The sequence below is a fragment of the Chiroxiphia lanceolata genome, chromosome 1, assembly GCF_009829145.1.
Source record: "Chiroxiphia lanceolata isolate bChiLan1 chromosome 1, bChiLan1.pri, whole genome shotgun sequence".
In the NCBI taxonomy this organism is placed as follows: Eukaryota; Metazoa; Chordata; class Aves; order Passeriformes; family Pipridae; genus Chiroxiphia; species Chiroxiphia lanceolata.
Window position 1 is genome coordinate 135,038,903 of NC_045637.1, and position 20,077 is coordinate 135,058,979.

The 20,077-nt window shown below is 40.3% G+C and overlaps 2 protein-coding genes across 13 annotated transcripts in view; both read right to left on the minus strand.

Moving 5' to 3' along the window:
• Positions 1 to 7,976, minus strand: part of CUBN (cubilin) — a 141,453-nt gene extending 133,477 nt beyond the window's left edge. The window contains 10 exon segments of the mRNA XM_032682519.1: positions 956 to 1,097; positions 4,468 to 4,571; positions 5,278 to 5,288; positions 5,291 to 5,378; positions 6,112 to 6,150; positions 7,144 to 7,199; positions 7,202 to 7,236; positions 7,552 to 7,657; positions 7,660 to 7,688; positions 7,843 to 7,976. Of these exon segments, the coding sequence (XP_032538410.1) occupies positions 956 to 1,097; positions 4,468 to 4,571; positions 5,278 to 5,288; positions 5,291 to 5,378; positions 6,112 to 6,150; positions 7,144 to 7,199; positions 7,202 to 7,236; positions 7,552 to 7,657; positions 7,660 to 7,688; positions 7,843 to 7,961 (729 nt within the window). The 5' untranslated portion in view covers positions 7,962 to 7,976.
• An 8,231-nt stretch (positions 7,977 to 16,207) lies between these two features.
• The window catches only part of TRDMT1 (tRNA aspartic acid methyltransferase 1), a 29,727-nt gene continuing 25,857 nt past the window's right edge, over positions 16,208 to 20,077 (minus strand). For 10 of the 12 annotated variants that reach the window (XR_004358274.1, XM_032694209.1, XM_032694426.1 and 7 more), the window contains one exon: positions 16,208 to 17,022. Coding sequence is in view for 10 of the 12 variants with exons in the window: in XM_032694209.1 (XP_032550100.1) it covers positions 16,922 to 17,022 (101 nt within the window). In the remaining 2 variants the exon portion in view is untranslated. The remainder of the gene's footprint in view (positions 17,023 to 20,077) is intronic. The other 2 variants (XM_032694343.1, XR_004358200.1) reach the window with 2 other exon arrangements.

A 20,077-nucleotide genomic window follows, 5' to 3' on the forward strand; every position in this document is an offset into this window, starting at 1 on the left:
AATGGCCAGATTTCAGCATTTATTTAGCTTTGGTCCAATTAAAGCTAATGGGAGCTTTATTGTTGACAGTCACAGGAGCAGACACTGTTAAGCCAACACTGTACCCTTTTGAAAAGCTTTCTCCACAAAAAGTGGGCAGAAAACAAATGATGAGTTATGAAACTTCTACAAATTAAGCAAAGAAATAATTTTACAGCATAGTACAAAAAAATATGTGCCATGACTGGAATGGTGCATGGACGCATAGGAGTATTAAGGAGCACAGGCTTGGCTGGGTAGTTTTGGAGGGCTGCTCTGAGCGGAAAGAGCCAAAACTGGCATGTTCCATCTATCCCTTTGGAGTGAACACCCTGTACCCAGCTTCTTGCCCAGATGGAATGAGCTGGCTTGCTCCAGAAGAGCACTCAAGTGTGTGCTAGCATCCACCCAGTGCAGACGCTTGGAAAGATTGGGCCTGGAGTCAGAGATCACTTCCAGCTGACACTGAGGAGCACCAGGGATGAGCAACAGCCACTCAGTCGCTAGGCAGCCCTGGCAGCTTCCAGGCCACTGGTAATAATGTTCCATTGGTATGCCTTTTCCCAGGAAAAAAAAGATTCATGACGTTTGTCCTTCTTAATCATTTAAGTAGTAAAATATTCTAGCAACTTAGAACTCCCCAAATAATGAACATCCAGCCAGAGTCAGAATATTATATTTCAGATAAGACTGACTTATTCAAAGAATATTCCCAAGCTCCCTATGGATGTAGTAGTAGATTTAATGCTATGATAAGTACCTTTAAGAAGACACAAGATATTTTGATTCTTTCTGCTGTCGTGGGACAACAGAGAGGTTAGGTTATGTTGTATCGTGGCATTTCTTGCTGGTTTTCAGCAGCCATGTGCATTACACAGGTTTGTGGTGATCAGCATTATTTGTTGCTTTTTCATGCTATGTATATAATGAGATTTACACGTTGTTCCATACCCTGTTTGTGCTGATCCCTTTCTTCATCTATGCAGAGTCCATGCTCACAGAGAACATCAGATCCTTCCTGGCAGTCATCAAACTTCAAGGCACAGTGAGGTCCATAGGTTTCTGGAGCACAGGAGCAGCTAGTGGTGAAAGCGGACAGAAAAATCAAAATTTGTTTTTCCCACAGCTGTCAAAGATTGTATATTGCCATAATAGAGATCATCACTACTATATGGGGTTCCGTACAAAAATATATCTATTTAGCTATATTGACAATCCCATCAATAATCATGCACAGAGGCAAAGCAGTGACTCAAGAGTCATGTGGGACTTTTGTATATTCATGACGGCCCGGCCCTGTGGGAGAAGCTACATGCTTTTGTTGCATTCATAAGTGCAAATCCAAGAAAAAAGAACGTCTAACATTAGACTTAACCGAATATGAGCCTGGAAAACTGTACTTCAGTCAAAGAGCACCTAACTGTCCATTGCAGTTTATGACCCTTGTATGATGCCAAGTGCATAAAATCCTACCTCCAGCAATATGCAGAAATGCCATGTCTGGCCTGTCCCAGAGAGCAGGAAACCTTCACACCCACACCATAACAAGGGGCGGCCGCTGTCCCAGCAGCAGCCCAGCTTTTAGGTAAGTGTGGTGTGCAAGAGGCGGAATTTGGGGCTGATGGGTGGGAAAAACAAAGTAGTGGGTTGAAGAAAGGCTTTCTGTTGGGAGAATCTGGCTTAAAAGCTGCCAGATGCATCACATTTTTATTTATAGGGCAGACCTGAGTTACAGCGTTGTACGCATGTGGTGGAACTGAAATTGGGAACTTCTAAGCCATTGGGTAACATTTCCCTTTTCTCTGGCTCTTTATTTCCACATAGACCAAATCTGAGGCTCTGAAATACAACTGAAAGGGATCTAAATCTACAGAAAACATACAGAAAGCCAGACAACTGGTTTCTTATTAAAATGACAGCGAAACTCTCATTTGGATACAAGTCATATGCTGCAAGGTCTGCACCGCACAGAGACATATGGCAAGTACACACTCTTCTTTGATTGCTTTTAAGTTGCCTAACGAAAAATCCTCTATAAAAGCATTTCTCTGCAGAATTCGAATAAGAGTATTCCATGAATCTGATCTGGACCTTGGAGCAATTTATATACAATAAGCTACTGCTGCCTGCCACCCGTGTCACATGCTCAGTTGAAACTGCAGTTTGATAAGCCAATTGCAGGTAACTAAAACTGCACCTAGGACAAGTAACCCACATGAACTCAGGCTTCAAAAAACCCACAACAGCTTAATGCTTAACTGCAAGTACTGCAAGACACCATGTTCATTATTGTAAGAGACAGCACGACAGACCCACACCATCTCATCAGTGCAGCAGTTCAGCCTGGGCAAGCACAGGGGCAACAGGTCAGGGAACCAAGTGACTTTTGTATGTTCAAAGTACATTCAGAGCTTCATGGTTTCAACTCCAAAGGACACAGCAAGGCAACCTGACCATCTCCAAAGGAGGAGGACAATGGCAATGTCTCCTGCCTAGTCCAGCAAAGATTAATCTGCTACCCATTTGAAGTTTCTCAGAGAACAGATTCAAGAAGTAGGTCACACTGCAAGGAACTGCAGCCAAATTGTGATATACTGCCTGCTCAGTACTGCCCTGCTGCTGTCACATGGCTGATGGCATGTTGTGATGAGGACCCGGTTATTTTGGTTGTGACACAGATGTCTGATAGACTTGGGGACTCTCACAGCCTTTCATCCAACTGATGCATGTCCCCTTAAGGTTCTGACTGAGGAGGGTGTTTTCCTGGATACCTGCTCTTTTTCCTCACACTTCAGTGCCATCCTGAATTACAAGAAAAGCATGGGGGTAAAGAATCTGAATAGGGAGGTGAAGACCGAAAATGTTCCATTTCATGCTACCTAATCCAGTACTGCCCATCACCTGCTGTTATCTCTGGGGGTTGTGGAAAGTCAATTATTACCATCTTCTTTTGCCTGCTGTCCATGCTTGTGTATTTAATACACCAGAGCAGGTATTTAACTCCACCCAGCAGTGGAGTGACCTGGGCTGCTGGGTCCCAGAAAGCTTAGCAGCAATGTCCTCACAGTTGTTGGAAGTGATATGTTACACTCTACATGGGGATAGATTTAGAGCATCTGGGGAGCACTAAGAAATGAGTAGACAGTATGTGAAGGGAGACTGAATACAGTACAGTGGACTTGGGGAAAGGACTATATGAAAATCCTGAGCAGACCTCTGTGTTAATGCTGAAGCATGAGGACCACTGTAGGAGCACTTCCCTGGTGTGAGGTCTCTCCAAGAACCGATAAAGCACTATAAGCTGGTGTTATGCCAAGCAAAATATTTGTGGGGGCTAAGAGTTTGCATGCTGAAGCAGAAGTCAAAATGCTGCACAGAAAGCTGTGGCATGCTCTCCAGCCTGCTTGTTTCCCATTGCACAGGGATAGCTTTGTGTTATATCTGAAAGTTATTTATTTACCAGATGATTTGAACTTTTGGAAATAAGACAGAACGTTCAGGGCTGGCTTGCCCTGTAAGCAATTGCGTGTTTCCTAAGGAGTTGGGCACAGCCAAAGAAGGATTGCTCCAAGGGCCTCATGTCTATGGGGTCTGTACACAGGTAGGCCAGGTACTCTCTTGGCCAGTCGGCTGCCGAAGTCATTTCTCCTTTCTTTATGCCTGGCAGGACTGTGCATTCCTTGCTCTGCTGCTGTCTCAGCAGTGCTTGTAGTTCTGGAGGGGATGAGGCATTTCACAGAACTGTTTCTGATTTCACAGAATATTATGAGTTAGAAGGGACCCACAAGGATCACACATCCAACCCATAAGGGAATGGCCCATATGGGGATTTAACCCACGACCTTGGTGTTATTTGCACCATGCTCTAACCGAGTGCGCTGGGAATACCAATGATCAAGGCTGCCCATATATTCAGGAGATTTCCAACAATTCAAAGCCTTTGCTGGGCCAAAGCTGTTCACCTCTTTCATCTCCTCACTCCCTTTGATCTCAAGAGTTGGTGATAACAAAGGGATGGTAACATTGTTGTGGTAGGTGGGCATGTTGGCGAGCGCTGGTTACAGACCAGCATGTTGCATCTCACCACCTCAGCTACATCCCATGGTGCAGTGAACTTCCATTAAAGCATCTGCACCTAAAGCAAGGAGGGTGGGCCACTGGAGTCAGTGTTTAATTTGCAGCCTTCTCCCCTGGCACTGCTGTGTGATGGATCTGGTTCCTGATGGTTTTTTTGTGTCAAAGCAGGCAATGGCTTTGGAGGGGCTTTTGTGTCTGCAGTGGGCTCAGTGTACAGTGTATTAAGGATTTTATATTTTCTCAGACTGCAAGGAATTATAGTGCATAGATACTAAAAGATTTACTTCTAGAACTTGTGCTGCAGATGTGATATGGGGTACAAAAATAACAGTATTCTACACAGGATATTTGTGTCTACTTTTGAGAAGTTACCTGTAGTTGCCTGGTGTGTTCACACAAGTGGCTCCATTCTGGCAGCCTAATGCAGTTCCAGCAAAATCTTGGCATTCATCAACATCTACTGAGCACAGCGGACCCTAAGATGAAATGGAAAACCAGTTTATTTTCCAAATAACTGAGAAATGAAGCAAACCATGGAGCCAATGTTTAAAATAGTTTCAAAGACATAGAAACCATGGGCTGTTATCAGCACGGCTTCCCTTATGAACACAATAACAAAACTCTATTTTTCAGCTGTGTTTCTGTGACCCTTGTTATCAGTCAGATGGGGATAAAATGTTTCAGATGTAGAAAGCATATGAACAGCACATTATTGTCATCCCCCCAACTTTCCAACAAGCAAAAGGCTCAGAAAACTTTCCTTCAAACTGTTTCTATCAGAAAAGCACATCAATTTTGACCCAAATCTTGCTAGGATAACTTTCAAGTTGAAAGTCTTTGAGAAAAAGATATAACTTTTCCATCTCTAGAGCATTTAACAGCACCATTAAAGCATTTGCCAGTAAAGTCTCTAGATTAAAAAAACTCAGAATGTCATTGATTACTTACATCATACTTACTTGTTTGAGATTGAATAAATATCCATCCCTTACCCATTCTCTCCCTATTCTTGTGTAAGGTCACAGCAAGGCACACAGTCAGTTCACTGCTCAGCAAAAAACAGAGACTAATTCTCTGCTGTGGGACTGCCAAGAATCACTGACTTCACAGGCCATCGCCTGCATATAACAGTTCAAACACACACAAACACACACTCCGTAGTCAAGGAGGCTAAAGACTCACCTGCCAGTTGCTGGACAGAGGCAAAAGAAACCATCCAGTGAGTTTACACAGGTACCTGAGTTCTCACATGGGTTACTACTGCAGGCTCTCTTCTGGATAGTCTGAACTCAGGAAATGAGGTTTCTGCTTAGCTGGTGTTCCATTAACATTTATTTTCAAGAAAAACCTCTGTCTTTTTTTTTTCTTTTTTCATTCTTTCTTGAATCCCTCCTCCCACCTTTTTCAGCAAGGTTGATTTGTAAAGGTTTGAGCTGTTTCAGTTATCCCTGTACAAAATAATGACACTATGTTTGGCCATACACAGAATGGCAAGCACTAGAATGAGAAAAGTCCTGTAAAAAGTAAATATTAACAGAGATTGTTCTTCAGCAGCAGCCTGTGGGTCTAGATGGAGGGTTATCTTGTCTTCTTGATTCCATGGGCAACTCATCTGACAACTGCTTTTATTGGCACCTGTAGGTGTGGCTTGTCACAAGCTCACTGGAGAAACAGACAACAGTTGAAAATTAGCTAGTTCCAGTATAATAAAAACCCAGTTTGAATTTTCTGGTCTTTGTCTTGACAGACCAGTGAAGGAAAAGCTTACTTCTCTTTGGTAGCTAGCTGTTGTTCTTGAGTACACAAGAAATGCAGGCTCCTACACAGTTTGTATTTTGTAAGAAGGTATTTCACCTCCTCTACAAATCTTGGGTTTTTTTTTTCTTTACCTCCCGTTTCCAAAAAAAAGTTTTCCCGAGGAATGCACGAGATTAAATAAATCGTTGTAACCTCACTTTATTGTACTCAGGGCTGGGATTTTCTTTCTGATCTCTAGTTTGCTTCTCATTTACTTACTTGCTCTAAGCTTTGAAGTTGGTTATCAAGATTCATGATCTGAAAAAGAAATGCAAATTACATTGTGCTCGGTATGACAGTGACCACAGAGTATGTGTTGGAGGCTAACAAAATATTTTCCTTTGAGAAAAGAGAATATTTGCTTTGTGAAACCAGGTGACAGTCAGCTTCAAATCAGGCCCCATTCACTGGGATTTTGGTAGTTTAGGCTGTTCAGGAAACGACAGTTTAAATATGTCCCAGCTTGGATCCAAAAGGCAAGACTCAGTCTTGCAAGATGTATTCAGGTGCTCAACACTGAAAATGTGAATATTCCTGTGGGACTGTTTGGGTCCTTGCATGTATGTGAAGGACGTCTGGGACAGCCAACGAAAGCCAGGAAGAGGATCACCATATCCCAGCGGGTTGTAGACACAAACAGCAAACTGACACTGAATCAGAGAATATCGTAGATATGTATTATCACAATTTTCCTGAGGGAAGGTCTCTTAGGCTACAACATATTTTCCTATAAAGAACTTGTGGAAACACTGTAGCAAGAGAAACTTAAATCAGACAGTGGTTTAGAAATACTCTGTTGGGACAAAAATTTTAAAGAGCAGGGAAAAGACTAAAACTACTGCATAGGTCTTTTTTTTTTCCACTGCAAACCCCTACAGTCCATTTCACCTATGGAATGGAATGTCTGTGTAACAACTATAAAAACATATATGGTCCACTTCCAGAATTTAGTAGGATTACACTTCCATAAATATTAGAGGACATAGTCTATAGACATGTTCACAATGAACAAAAGAAGAAACACAGTAACTGGAAATTAGGGGGTGATTTACAGAAATATTTCCATCATCTCCAGATTTTCTAAATATCTCAAAATAAAACACAGACTCCAAGTTGATGTTATGTATGGACTCTGCTCCAGTTCCCTGAATTGAAGTCTAGAAATACTAAAATGAATCAGGTTGTTTAATGTTAGTGTGAGGAATAGAAAACTGGGAATGTTGGAGGAGGATACACGAAGGTATGGCTTACCTTGGAGGTCAGCAGGGCAACCTGCTGGGACATGTTCTGAGAGGCACCACTGGCTTTTTAAGTTCTTGAATCTCTGTGTGACTCTCCTCTCACCTAAAGTTAAACAACAGAGATAATGTGAAACAAACTTTGCTTTTTCAAAAGCTTAGGAAAGTTTTGTCCTTACATAACTTTACTATTATAAAGTCCACTTAAATACAGAGAGCTCTGCTACATACACAATTTAATCTTTTAATTATCTTCTGTAATGGCATGATTACTTATAAGTCTGCAATAGCTTACTTTCATATTAGACTACTGATATAGATAACACAAAATACAATCATAACAAAACACAACAAACACTCGCAAAAGACAATTACTATTAATGTGCAAACCTGAAATTAAAATATATTAAGGAAAAGTAACTATATCACCTGACTACAAAGTTCTGCAAAGTCGTCTTCATTAATTTTTACTTTCCCCAGTGGTCCAGTTCTAAATTCAATATTTTTGCTGGAGCCAGCATGGAACCCAAATTGCCCTGCTCTGAGGACAAACGAGGCCTGTTGTATTATGGGGGGGAAAAAAAAAGTAAGAGATCATTTAGTTTACATGTATCTGTCAAAGAGTATGTAACAAGGAGGTTGCAATAAAGCCATTCTGTTCCCACTACTAGAACTTAGAGGGGACCGTATGAACAAAAGCAATGGTACTTACTGCTCGTCATAAGTGGTCCGTTTCTGCCTCTTTTTTCATGGTGGTTTTAATTCACAGCTCAATCCAGTAAGTAATAATAACACAACTAAAAGCACAGGAGCAGGAGCAGCCCAAAGCATTGCTCTCCTCCAGCTGTCCTGTGTTTGAAGTGAGACCTTTAGTGCTGGATTGTGCTGTTGTGAGCCCAGGTGCCCTTTGCTCTCCTTGTTCACAAGGTGCCCATTCTGCTGCCTTGTCTTGCAAGGGTGAACTTTATCTCAGATATCTTAATTAAAGATTGACAGCATGCAAATCCTCAAGACAGAAAATGCATTTTTCTCATTTTGTCTTTTGGTTTCAGGAGCTTTGAGAGATTATTGATTGAAATCTGCTTGTATTTTACCAGTTTGTCTTTGACCTTTGTACAGCTGAGCACCCCAGCGTCTCCAAGAACCTCCTAATCTGCAGCTGGTTACTGCAGAAATGGCTCACTCTCTAACATGCTGCACCACATGGATGAAGGCAAGATTATTGGCAGCACTAAGGACTTAAATTGTTACAAAAAAGGAAAAAAAAAACCAGCCCCACATATAAAACCCACAGTGGCTGGCAAGGAATATTGGTATTGGAAGAGAAGCTTCCAGACAGTAATTATTGGTCAGATGACACAAACAAGTTAAGCAGTACCAAACAGCGTCCCATGGATTGCAACAGCAAAATACAATTTTAACCAAATATGGCTGCTCTGATTCAAGGGTGACTCAGTCCCCAGATGCTGAGGTCCAGGCTGTTGCTGCTGAAAGCCCTGACAGAGTCCATGTCCCACCTCCCCTTTGCTTTTGCCAGTCTCCATATTCCCCTTGCTCAAGACTTTGCTGTGCTTTCTTCTTCCTGCTTAGGGGAGCTCTGTGCATGTTTTCCTTCCTCGTGCTGGGAGCTTCCTGAACCTTCAGGCCCAGCACCATTCTTTTTGATTTTCCTTTTTGCTTAGTAGATAACTTATTCAGGTTGCTCACATTTCAAAACTCTGCTGAGAAGAAAAGAGAAGAAACAGTTTTAGCTGCTCATGCTCAAAGATAACAGGAGGCACCATTCACTGATACTTTAAGCCCCAGATCTTCCTGGAGGCCATGGAGCTCCTGCACTTCCTAACCTTGCCCAGCCTTTCTTTCTGCTCCAGTTTGCACTTGTCACCTACAGATGGACCTGCCCTGGAACCGAGGAACTGAATGAACTCTACAGCTTTCACGGATGAAAAGCATTAAAAGGTCAAAGCAATCTGTGAAGAAATTGGATGTGGTGGCAAAAAATATTAATGTCACCTCAAAAAGAGACAGATGTGGACTGTAAACATGAACTGAAGTCAGGACAGCTAATGTGGCGCTGCCATAGACAATAACTTGATCTTTGCTGTGAATAACCGTAATGCCTGAGATTTTATCAGCTGTGTCACACCACCTCCACTATTTCCTGTTGTTCGCATAAAAACTAGATTTTTATTACATTTTATTATCTGTGTTTGCCGAAACTTACCTTGGAATTCAGAACAGCATCATCCTGCTGACCACTTTCCTTGTACTCAGACAGACTCTGATGCAGGTAACCCAACAGCCACCGCTGCTGCCTGGGGATCTGAAGGGCAGAGGTAAAGCTCCTCCTGAGCCCATGGGAGACAGCCTGTCCCACGTACCTACTGGTGTGGCAGCAGCTCAGCTCTCTGGATGTTCACTTGTAGCAGCCTGCAGCCTCCAGGAGACTATCACCTGTTCCTGACAGAACAGAGGAAAAGAAGCAGAAATTTTCAGGTGTTATCCTTTATCATCATAGGGGATAGTGTTTCCATAAAAATACAGAATTGTATCTTCAGTTGTTGGAAATATCACTGCTCCATTTGATCCAAATGAGCTACAGTATTTTACACCAACTGAGAATCTGTCCCTCCACTTTTTTCTGTTTGCTATTATGCTTTTTGCTCTGAAACCTCTGTTCAAGAATAGGACAGCATAGATGAATTATCAATGTTTCTGTCTAGTCGACTAGACACCTTCTGCCTCTGGGTATCCTGTACTGTCCATTAAACTAGTGCTCATTAACATTCTTCCTGTCAGTTCCAAAGTCTGTCTAGTGGGGGTTTTTGCTCTTTTTGTTTTGATTTGCTTTTTGTTTTAACAGTTTACTGAGTTTGTATAACTGTCCATTGGGTGTAAGCTTGAATAAACTATGGGCCAACTACACCCGCACTCCTTACCAGGCTGGTTGAGTGTATGCATACTCTAGGAACTTACTTCCACAAAGTCCATTGTGTGCTGACAGTTTCCATCCTGGCTTTCAGCTGTGGACCACAAAATCCTTCCTTTTCTCTATTCATTTCTTTTGCATACTGAGCATGCATTGACTCTCTCTGCTGCCTGTCAACCTCTGATTCAGGCTTCCCTTTCCAACTAATTAGCTCCAATGTACCAATAACCAACGCGCAATAAACCATGAAGGATGAGGAGAAGGTTGCTAATGCATGGAACAAGAAGAAATTCACCTTCTCTTCCTGCAGGCTTTATAGCTTAGAAAATGGTTGGCCTGAAGACCAGCTGACTTCAACTATGCACTGATTATAGCATGAAAAGAGAGCACTGGACATTCACCCAAACTTTGCATAACACGCTATTTTCCATTTCATTAGACTTTCCAGATTTTAGTTAATTTACTCTTTATTCCTAGTGAATGCACCTTAGGCTGGCCAATTGAGAAATCTAAAAACCATCTTAAGGAGAAAAATAGGTCCACACCTTCTAATTTTACTTTAATACATTGGATTGAGACATCATTTTTGGAGGAATAGAATGGAAAAGCTGCAAATGTCTGGCACAAGAATAGGGGCTGTTCTTTCTAACAAGAGCTGGCATGAACCCTTCCTCCTGGGACAGGTTGTTTAGTACCTCTCTAACATGATGGCTCAGAAAACAGCTCTATAGAATACAGACTGTGTGCAGATTTGGCAGAGAGTAATGGAGTGTTGTCTCTAATTTTGGTTGAAGTTCATCCTGTACCAGCAGGGACTACAGTTTACCACCTTCTTGTGTAGCTGTATGAAATGAAATGGTGGCATCCCTCTACTTCTCCAGCAGTATGTGCCTGCAATGCAAAGACACTGGGGTAGAAGAAAAGAGTTGACTCAGATCATGGCCAAAAATACTAGTTGACTTCTAGGAAGTCAACTCAGATGCAGAGACATGACATGAGTCTGTGACAATGCCACCTTCATAAATGGAACAAGGGAAGCAATTGGTGCAAATCCAAAACTGGCTAATTTTTTAATGGAAAGCTAACAAATTTTTTATTTTTTTTTGCATAGATGGAAAAGAAGATCCCTGCTATTCAATGTTATCACTCAAATATTTGCAAATAATTATAAATCCAGCCCCATTGCTGCTTAAATCCTAAGAAGAGCACATTTACTCAAGTCTTCCCTGAGCTGAGGTCCTATCTTCCAGTATTTCCATCTTCACTTCCCTGGATGACTCTGAAAAATAACATTCATCTTTCCTCTTTCTAATAAAATTCTACTGCTCAAAAGCGACACATAACGTACAAAGTAGCACCGTTACCTGCATGGTACAAACATGCAATTGTTCCTTGTATATTCATGGTATAAGCCACGCTCTGTATTAACTCATCACTTTGTGTGTGTCCCTACAGCTCTGAGACAACCAAGCACTAAGCTGCTATCAGGCCCTGTGCAGAGGATCAACAACCACGGGGTTTACATCAAACAGGGATGACTCTGAAAAATAACATTCCCTTTTCTGTCCCTTACTTATAACCACCTATCATTGCCTCCTTCCTTCTCTTCACGAGTGTCTGGAGAGTTTTATGGCCACAGCACCTTCCCCAGAGTCTGCAGCAGCTGCAAGCCTCCACTTCCCACACCCCTCCTTGAGGATTTCTTTTTTCTCAGCATTCTGCCCCCTGACACCTGCTTAAGATTCTGCCCCCTCAACACAGTTAATGAAGTTCATCAGTTACCTGCTAATGAACTTAAACTAAGTGGCCAGGAAATTGAGTTTTTCAGAGTTTAATAGCAAATGACAAAGATTAGAGTTCAATTTAGTTACCTTCTTCAGCTCAAATTGATCTATTGTCCCAGTTCTCCCTGGATTCCTTTATCACGATGAAGGCAGTTTTAACACTTTTTACTTTAAACAGTTTTTACCTTCCTTAGGAGACTTGTATTTTGGTTCTGTCTTTCTGATTTTTCTTCCTACACATTTTGTTTTATTTCTACAAACCACCATCCATTTTGATGCTTCCTATTTTCCATTTCATTCTTTTTTGAAATTAGGCTCATGAAAAGTTTCCAGTCAGTTATATTGGCTTTGCTCTTTTCTATTGATTATTCCAGTCCTTTTAACACATTCCAATTGCTTTAACACTGGGGTTATTTTTAGGGACTTCCATTTGCATAGTCACCCTTCTTCACTAATAACCCTAGAGCCATGAATGGACCTGGCTGCACAACCTCCCTCACATTCATTCTATTCTGTACTGTTGGCTTTCATTGAGAAGCTTAGATCTGAGCTAAGTGTGTAAAGCCATTTGCTGTGTTGATGCTTTGATTACAAGTACTGGCATTCTGTAACCACAAAAATGTAAGAAAGAAAGAATGGTCATACCTAGAAAAACATCCATCTAGGTCAGTATCCTGTTTCCAACAGTGGCCAAGAGCAGATAGGAAATGACAGATACACAACGGGGAAAGCACAAACACTACCTCTCCCAGATACTCTGTTGGCCTCCAGTTATTTTCAGCTCATGCACTTCTTCAGTCAGAAGTCTCCTTAGTCAGTGCTCTCAAAGGAGTTTTCTTCCATGAACTTGTCCAGTCTTGTCCTTTGCCCCATGCTTCACCTTACAACCTTTGTACACCTTATGTACAAAGAATGAGCAAATATAGTCAATATACAGACAAAATGCCAATCAGAAATAGCAATTCTGAGAAGAATCCCATTTTTAAGTGTATTATTTATAAACAGAATGGGATTAGTTTACTTTTAAAGATATATACAGGGCAAACATTTGAACTAAGCAAAGCTATTTATTACTATCTACATATAAGAAAATATATCAGTACCATGAACATACTTTGCTTCCAAATGCCAAGTGGTAATTTAAAAATATTTGAGTTACAACAGGCCAGCACATGACAAACAATCCTCTCTCACTAAAAGAGGTCTGTTCCACTTGATTTAAACCCTTCCAACTCCTCTTCTTGCTTCACCAGACTTCTTACCAAAAGATCCTTTGTCCAGCTTCCTCCCAGTGTCGAAAGGACCAGGTCAAGGAAAGTCAAAGAGAAGAACCCAGTTTTCTTGCCTTCACAGATGGCTGCCTAGTCCCCTAAGGCCATGTATTTCTTTTCTTCAACAGCTGTATAAATTCCCCTAAACTTGTAATCAATTAAAAATAAAAATAACACAGATCTCTTTATGCTCTTCACAATAACATTTAAAGTGACAGACTATCACTACTCAGTACTTCATGAACTCCCCCTAATAAGATTGCAACACTAGAACACTCATGTTTGCACGGGCAAAAGGAAAACAGCTAATGGAATTATTTGGGGCTTTGTGTCTAGTTTTTTATGCTTTCACATTATTTCTCCCTGGATATTTCTTTGACCAGTTCTACTTTATACAGTAATTATATAAGACTGCTCAGAAATGCCTAGTGCTCTTAACCAATTATTACTTTGTGTCCTCCAAATCCTTACTAATATGGCATATTGTTTAAATGCCACAGAAAATCATACAACACTTAAGAGGTTGCAAACACATACAAGACAAAATACATTAAACTGCTAAGGAAAAGAAATATAGTTCAGTATTTATACAATAAGCCAAGTGTTAAACTTTAGTATGAAGAGCAAGAACTTAGAGCAGCAATATTGAAGGGTGAGCTGAGAATTGAATCCTTGAGATGTAACAAGTATTTTCTGAATTTTCTATTTATTTTAGATATGTATGACAACTGCTACACAGAATTGCAGAGTTATTGAAGCACTGGGCCTGTTCAGATTTCTATTGAAATGTCTCTATCAAAACCAAAATGGGCTTACCCCTGACTAAGTTTAGGACATACCATAGTGTTATCACTGAACAATGTTTTCCCAGCCTGTGACACAGATTCCTGAAAATCCTTATACTTCTTCTATGAGGGATAGTAAAATGTGAGATAAAAAAGTCTCTGGGCAGGAGTCTTACATCCACTGCATTGAAGGATACACCTCCATTAGAAAACTTTGAGTTCAAGTATCAAAAAATATTCAAACTCCCTGTGTTAAACAAATGGTATTTAGACTTTGCTGCTAGACAGGTTTCTTCATGAGCGTGGGGAAATCCTGGATTAACTCAGATAGAAACCAGCTGATGTAGGGAAGACATTTTCTAAGGCAATTGGCAAGCTTCAAAAACGACTGTATCAACGTAACACCACATAACCATATGACATCCTTTTTTTCAGTGGAACTTCTCGAGTTTGAGGGAACACAACCATGTCATCTCACCCAGATAATGACACGTGTTTCAGATGTGCACAATGAATGAGCTACAAACCCAAAAATCAGATTCTGGAAATCTCCTTCCCTTTCCAAAGCTGTTTTCCAGATTTCACTCCTTCACCTTTCATCTGCTTTTGTAATCACTGCTGTGAAAATGCTTAAGCTGAAGTTGCAAAGTTCAGCACTGATGTAGACTGCAAAGCACTTAGGATTAGGAGATTGCTTGGAAAAGAAAGCAACACGATCATCAAGTGAGGTCAAGCAGGTACAACCCAACAGAGCCCAGTAAACCAGTTCATTAATGACAAACCAAGGGGATAAGAAGCAGTGGCTCAGTTTAGCTGTGCTGGTATTACAGGGTTAGCAGGGGTAAAATACACATATATTTACAACTCTGAAATCTGTTCTTTCAAAGTATTTCCTTCAGAAACAGCTTGGATTAGCAAACTGATTTCAGTCTTCACAATTACACTGAATTAAAATTCACTGTCAACTTATAACGGGCTGTACTACTGCATCAGTTTTAGATGCAGCTAGGTAAGTTTCAACTTATACTTTAATACTGCTTGCTTACAAGTGGCATATAAATCATTAAAATATGTTTTACACTTTAGAGATTTGAAAATTATTTGTTAATAGTAATATTTTGCCAAATATTAGTATAGCGAGGCAAAATTAACAGCTTATTTACATGGTTTATACGAAAGAAATTCCAATTTATACATAAAATTGATATCCTTTGTTTTCATACCAATGTTTGGATCATGCTAGAAAACAATAGATCTTTGCATTACCACATTTCTCCCAAGAACAAGACCACATGGCCACTAGTTATGGATCTGGCTGATAAATCTACTCAATAACCACTGTGTGAACAGACCCCTGTGGTTCACTGTCAGAACCACACCTCCTCTTAGCAGTTTAGGAGCCAGCACAGACTAACATCAGTCTAGTACTTTTTTGTCATTACAGTACTACATGTGACCAGGAAAAGACAGAGGCCAACCTCACCCCTCTCTAAAGCCTAGTTCCAGACTTCCATTTCTCTTTTGCAGCTGGAAAAGCCCAAGACTGAAGAGGAAATACACAGGAGTCAACATAAGATAAAGTATGGCAAAAAATACCAACACAAACTCATTTTGGTTTTCAGGACTATAGCAGATGAGAGTAGCTGCAGCATCTCTACAGCAGCTCTATTCTGTATGGTCTTCAGTTTCTCCTGCATTACCAAGCCCAGATGCAACGTACCATGACTCTTCCTATGTCATCCCATGGGCCAGAGGGGAGAGAGACGAAGAAAAATCATTTTTTTTCAGGATTGGGAACTTTTACTGCTTTGGTGCACAGGAATGACAGTCAATTTACAAAATTCTTCTGGTTTGTGGCACATCAGCTCCCTAAAGGATGCTTACTAGGTATCATCTCACCTTTTTCTCCCTCAAGTTTTCTTTTCTCTACATTCCAATATCATATTATCTGTAAGGGAAAATAACAACCAGAAAAGACATGCCTCTTTAGAGGGCTTTCAGTTTTCCCATCATTTTCTCTATTACTTCAGAGACATTAAACTCACAAGACTTGATTAAAAAACTATTCAGTCCAGCTCTGTGAGGTGGTGTAAAATGGTGGCGCTCTGGATAACCACATGCAGCAGTGTCATCCCAACAGATATGCCTAAACCCACCCAATACTACTATCAAGTTGCATAAAGAAATTTTCAGAAGTAGGCCATATAGTTTTTCTCCAGTTCTTATGCCATAGGAAGCTAAACATGGAGCTTTTAAAATTTTTTTATGTCTTTTATATGTAAAGAGCAATGATTTATATGTATATATGTCTTTTATTTGGTAAGGAGCAATGATCTTATCCTGAATAATGTGAGAACAGAAACAGGCAAGTTATTGTCAGAGTTGTGATAATCTTGAAATATTTTTATTCAGCTGCACCTAAACAAATCATTCCAGACAGACAGAGTTGGGTTACAGAATCCTAAAAGTATTTACAGAGGATGAGACAACCATAAAGAATAACACTCTGTCTTCTTAAAAATGGTATACAAAATACTGAATTTAACAGTTTCATGAGCATATCAAAAGTTCAGAACATATATACAGTACGTCTTTTCAGAATGGAAAACTCATATTTACAGATGAAGACATTTTACACATAGAACTTGGTCTCTGCACTTAATTAAAATGGGTTTGACACTTAGAGCCTTTTCATGCCATAATGAGAAAATGGTTTTAAGATAAAATAGTCATCCAATTTAATTGAAGTATTTGTAAATGCTGCCCCTTTTCATTTTGCAAAGTAAAAAGGACATTTAAATAAAGCAATCAAGTCCTGGAAATGTCCATTTAAATAAAACACCTCTACAGTTCAAATCCATCATGAGAGGAAGTCATTAAAAATATATCAGAACTGTTCAGCAAAATGTGTGGACGGATACTTTAGTAAGCTCTGATTTTTGTTCAATTTCTATTGTCTGTCTTTTGAAAGATGGAAGTATTTTGTGTCACCAGTCCATATGCATCAGATTCAGGTTCTAAATTATCCAAGTAGAATGGAGATCAATTTTGCCACCACATGTACATTGAGGCTGTTTCCCAGAAGACGATAGCATTGCTTTATCGTTACTTTTTCAGGAAAGCCTAAAACAAAAACATACAGTGCAACATCATTAGTCTGGGTTTGTTCCTAGTTTTCAGTCTACTCCTTTTTTCAGTGAACAGTTCTAAATGCAGTTATCATAGGCTGCAGCATGGTTCACCCTCCCCTCCCAAAAAATTCATGAAGTTACAAATCAATTCCTAATCAATTCATTGGATTTGGATCTGTTTTTCTGTTAGCAAAACTGCCATCTCTAAGCTTTCACAAAAGGCTTCAAAACATTTCTCTATCGTGTAATTAATGCCGATATACCTTCCCTTCACAGAGCTTAAAACATCCAGCAGTATCAGGGAGGGGCAGCAGCCACCTAAACCACTGCACAACTGCTGCTCTGGAGGACATTCACAGAAGAACATGGCAACATCAGAAAGAAAATGTGATGATTCTGCAAGTAGACTAAGTTGCACTTCCCAATAAGCTTTATATTGTACTTTCCATCTGAGCCCCCCTAACCAGTTCAGGTAAATCACACGAGTCTCACAGTGCAATAAACCACCAGTAGATTAAATGATGAGCAAGGCTTATTCAGTGAGTGATCAAGCAGCTGAACAATTTTCCATGTAATTCAATGCTGACCCTGTTAAACACACTCAGAAATACAGACAGCATCAGAAACATCTTTCCACGGTAAGTGCATGGACCAGCAAAAAGAAGGGAGGGCCAGAAAAAAATTTAAATGGTCCAGGTATTGTGAAAGGGCTGTGTTGTGTACTGAGTGCACAGCCAAAGGTGACCAAGCTCCTGAGAATGAAGTTTTCAACAGCCAGCTGATCTGCTCTGTTTTTGCTTTTACTTTTACCTTACTCCACCTGTGAGGTAAAGTGCATTTGCTTCAACCTGAGTGAAAGACTAATAGCAGTGGTGACTTAACTGTGAGGGACATTTACTAAGTTGCTGAAATGTGACCACATTCAATTATTTGATCATTCCCTAAAAAGAAACACCTAACTTTGACTCTGAGGACACCACCATCGTAATTAGCTTGGATGCCTTTGTTTGTGCAAAAAGTGATATGATATATATGTTCTGAAATTCTCACAGCATTTCAGAAAAAATTCTTTTCTTGAGAGAGCTCAGGAGAGAATGTGGTTGGACAGTTGTTGAGCCAAGGGAGGCTCTGAGGAGCAGGAGGTGTCTGGGAGGAGTTGTTCCATCCTTCTCTGCCAATTATTAATGCCTCGAATATGGACTGCTTTGGTAAACACATTTTCTGCCAGCTCCATCCACTCTGCCTAGCTTCCTGGCACTCACATTTGGGCAACCATTCTCTCTTTGGAATAATCACTTTCACTCCCACACACACTTCCTTAGATGGAGTTTTCACATTCCATCAATTAATAAGGTACAGAATCAGCGCATTTTAAAAGAGTATATGAAAATAAACATGTATTTATGCACACACACGCATGTGCATTTACAGCCTAAGAAGCTTATCTGAACCCTGAGAATTTCAGTTTCTCCTTCTGCCTCTTGGCAACTGAAGGCCAAGAATTAATTTTCAGATCTCACAGTTTCCTTTATCCCAAGCCTCCTCCCTCTGACTGTTAACATTATCTTGCACTGTCTATCTTCTTGGCTCAAGAGTAGCCTTCATCAGAAGGTCAGATTTAACAACTCATAGTATGCTGGCCCTTGTTGCACAGCCCTCACTGTACCGTTTAGGTCACACGCTACTGGACGATATTGTGGTCTTGACCACTGCACTGTGCTGGCTTTTGTTTCCTAAAAGCTTACATACACTGCTAATAAGAAACACATCCTGACATCACCCTCATGAAAGCAGGTCACAGGTGCAAGAATGCTCTGATCACTTTTAATTGATATTGCTGTGGGACCCACAGGAGGGACTAAGACTAATGACTGCAGTATTTCATTGAACTGTAGTGCAATTACTATTTATGTATTTAGATGTTAAAAGCATTAATAAATCTGATAATGTTAAGAATGACCTTAACTCTGGACCTCACATATTGGAAAAGGCCATCAATTTGTTAAAATACAGAACCATTTAGACACAATCATACAGAACAATTTAGGCACAATCATATTTCTTCTGATGATACTACAGCTGCAGCTAGTAACAGCATCTGTTACAAAGCTCCTGACAGTCTGTTCACTGTAGTTTTCAGCTTATAGTTTTCTCATTCTTTAGCTTCTTGGACCAACAACATATTTGCAGTGGGTGCATCTCTAGGCTTTCTGCTTGTTGAAAATTTTAGCCTAAATGTTGCTGTCATTAGAGAACACAGGAGCAGAGAAATTATAGCACATTTTTCCTCTGAAAATACCATATTTCACTATAATGAGTTGAAGTTTAATATGGGAGAAATGCTGTGAGGGAAACACCCTTTACTGCAGCCACAAATATATCCTCTTTCAAAAAAATCCACAGCTTGCAAATTCTCAAAAGAAACTGAGATTACAGTACTAAATTTACTAAAGATTTCAGTCAGCCTACAGTTGAGTAACACTTTTTTAAGCAAAAAGTGGGAAATGCTTTAAACACAAAGAAATGCCAGACTTGTGACTCAGACCAGGCTTGTTCTGCCTGTGAATCAGGATTATACCTGAGGAAGACACTGGATGAGAGAAGCCTGCTTTATGTGTTGTGAAAGTTGGAAAAATAGTATAGAGAGGGCAGAGAACTGCAAGAACTGTAAAGCAGTTATAATAATAACTGCCATAATTATGGCAGAAGGGTACTGCCCTCTGGCAGGTGGAATCTGTCCCTGTCCTTCCTTCCACAGTTCCTGGCTGACAAAAGACAAGTCTGCTAAATCAGCACATCGAAGATGGTGATGATCTGGATGGTCCTCAAATTCAGAAGCCTGACTTCTCTTGAGAGTTCAGTTCTGGTTGAAAAAGTATTGAACATGACAGCTATCCCTGAAGATGAGCTCTGAAGAGAAAGCATGGTGTCACTCCAAGCACTATGGAACAGTAAAAAGCACGTTTCGCAAACTGCTCACCCTAAATTAACAGTTTTCCAAACATAAATTTCTCTATTGTCTTAGTTCTCCCTCTGTAAAATAAAAG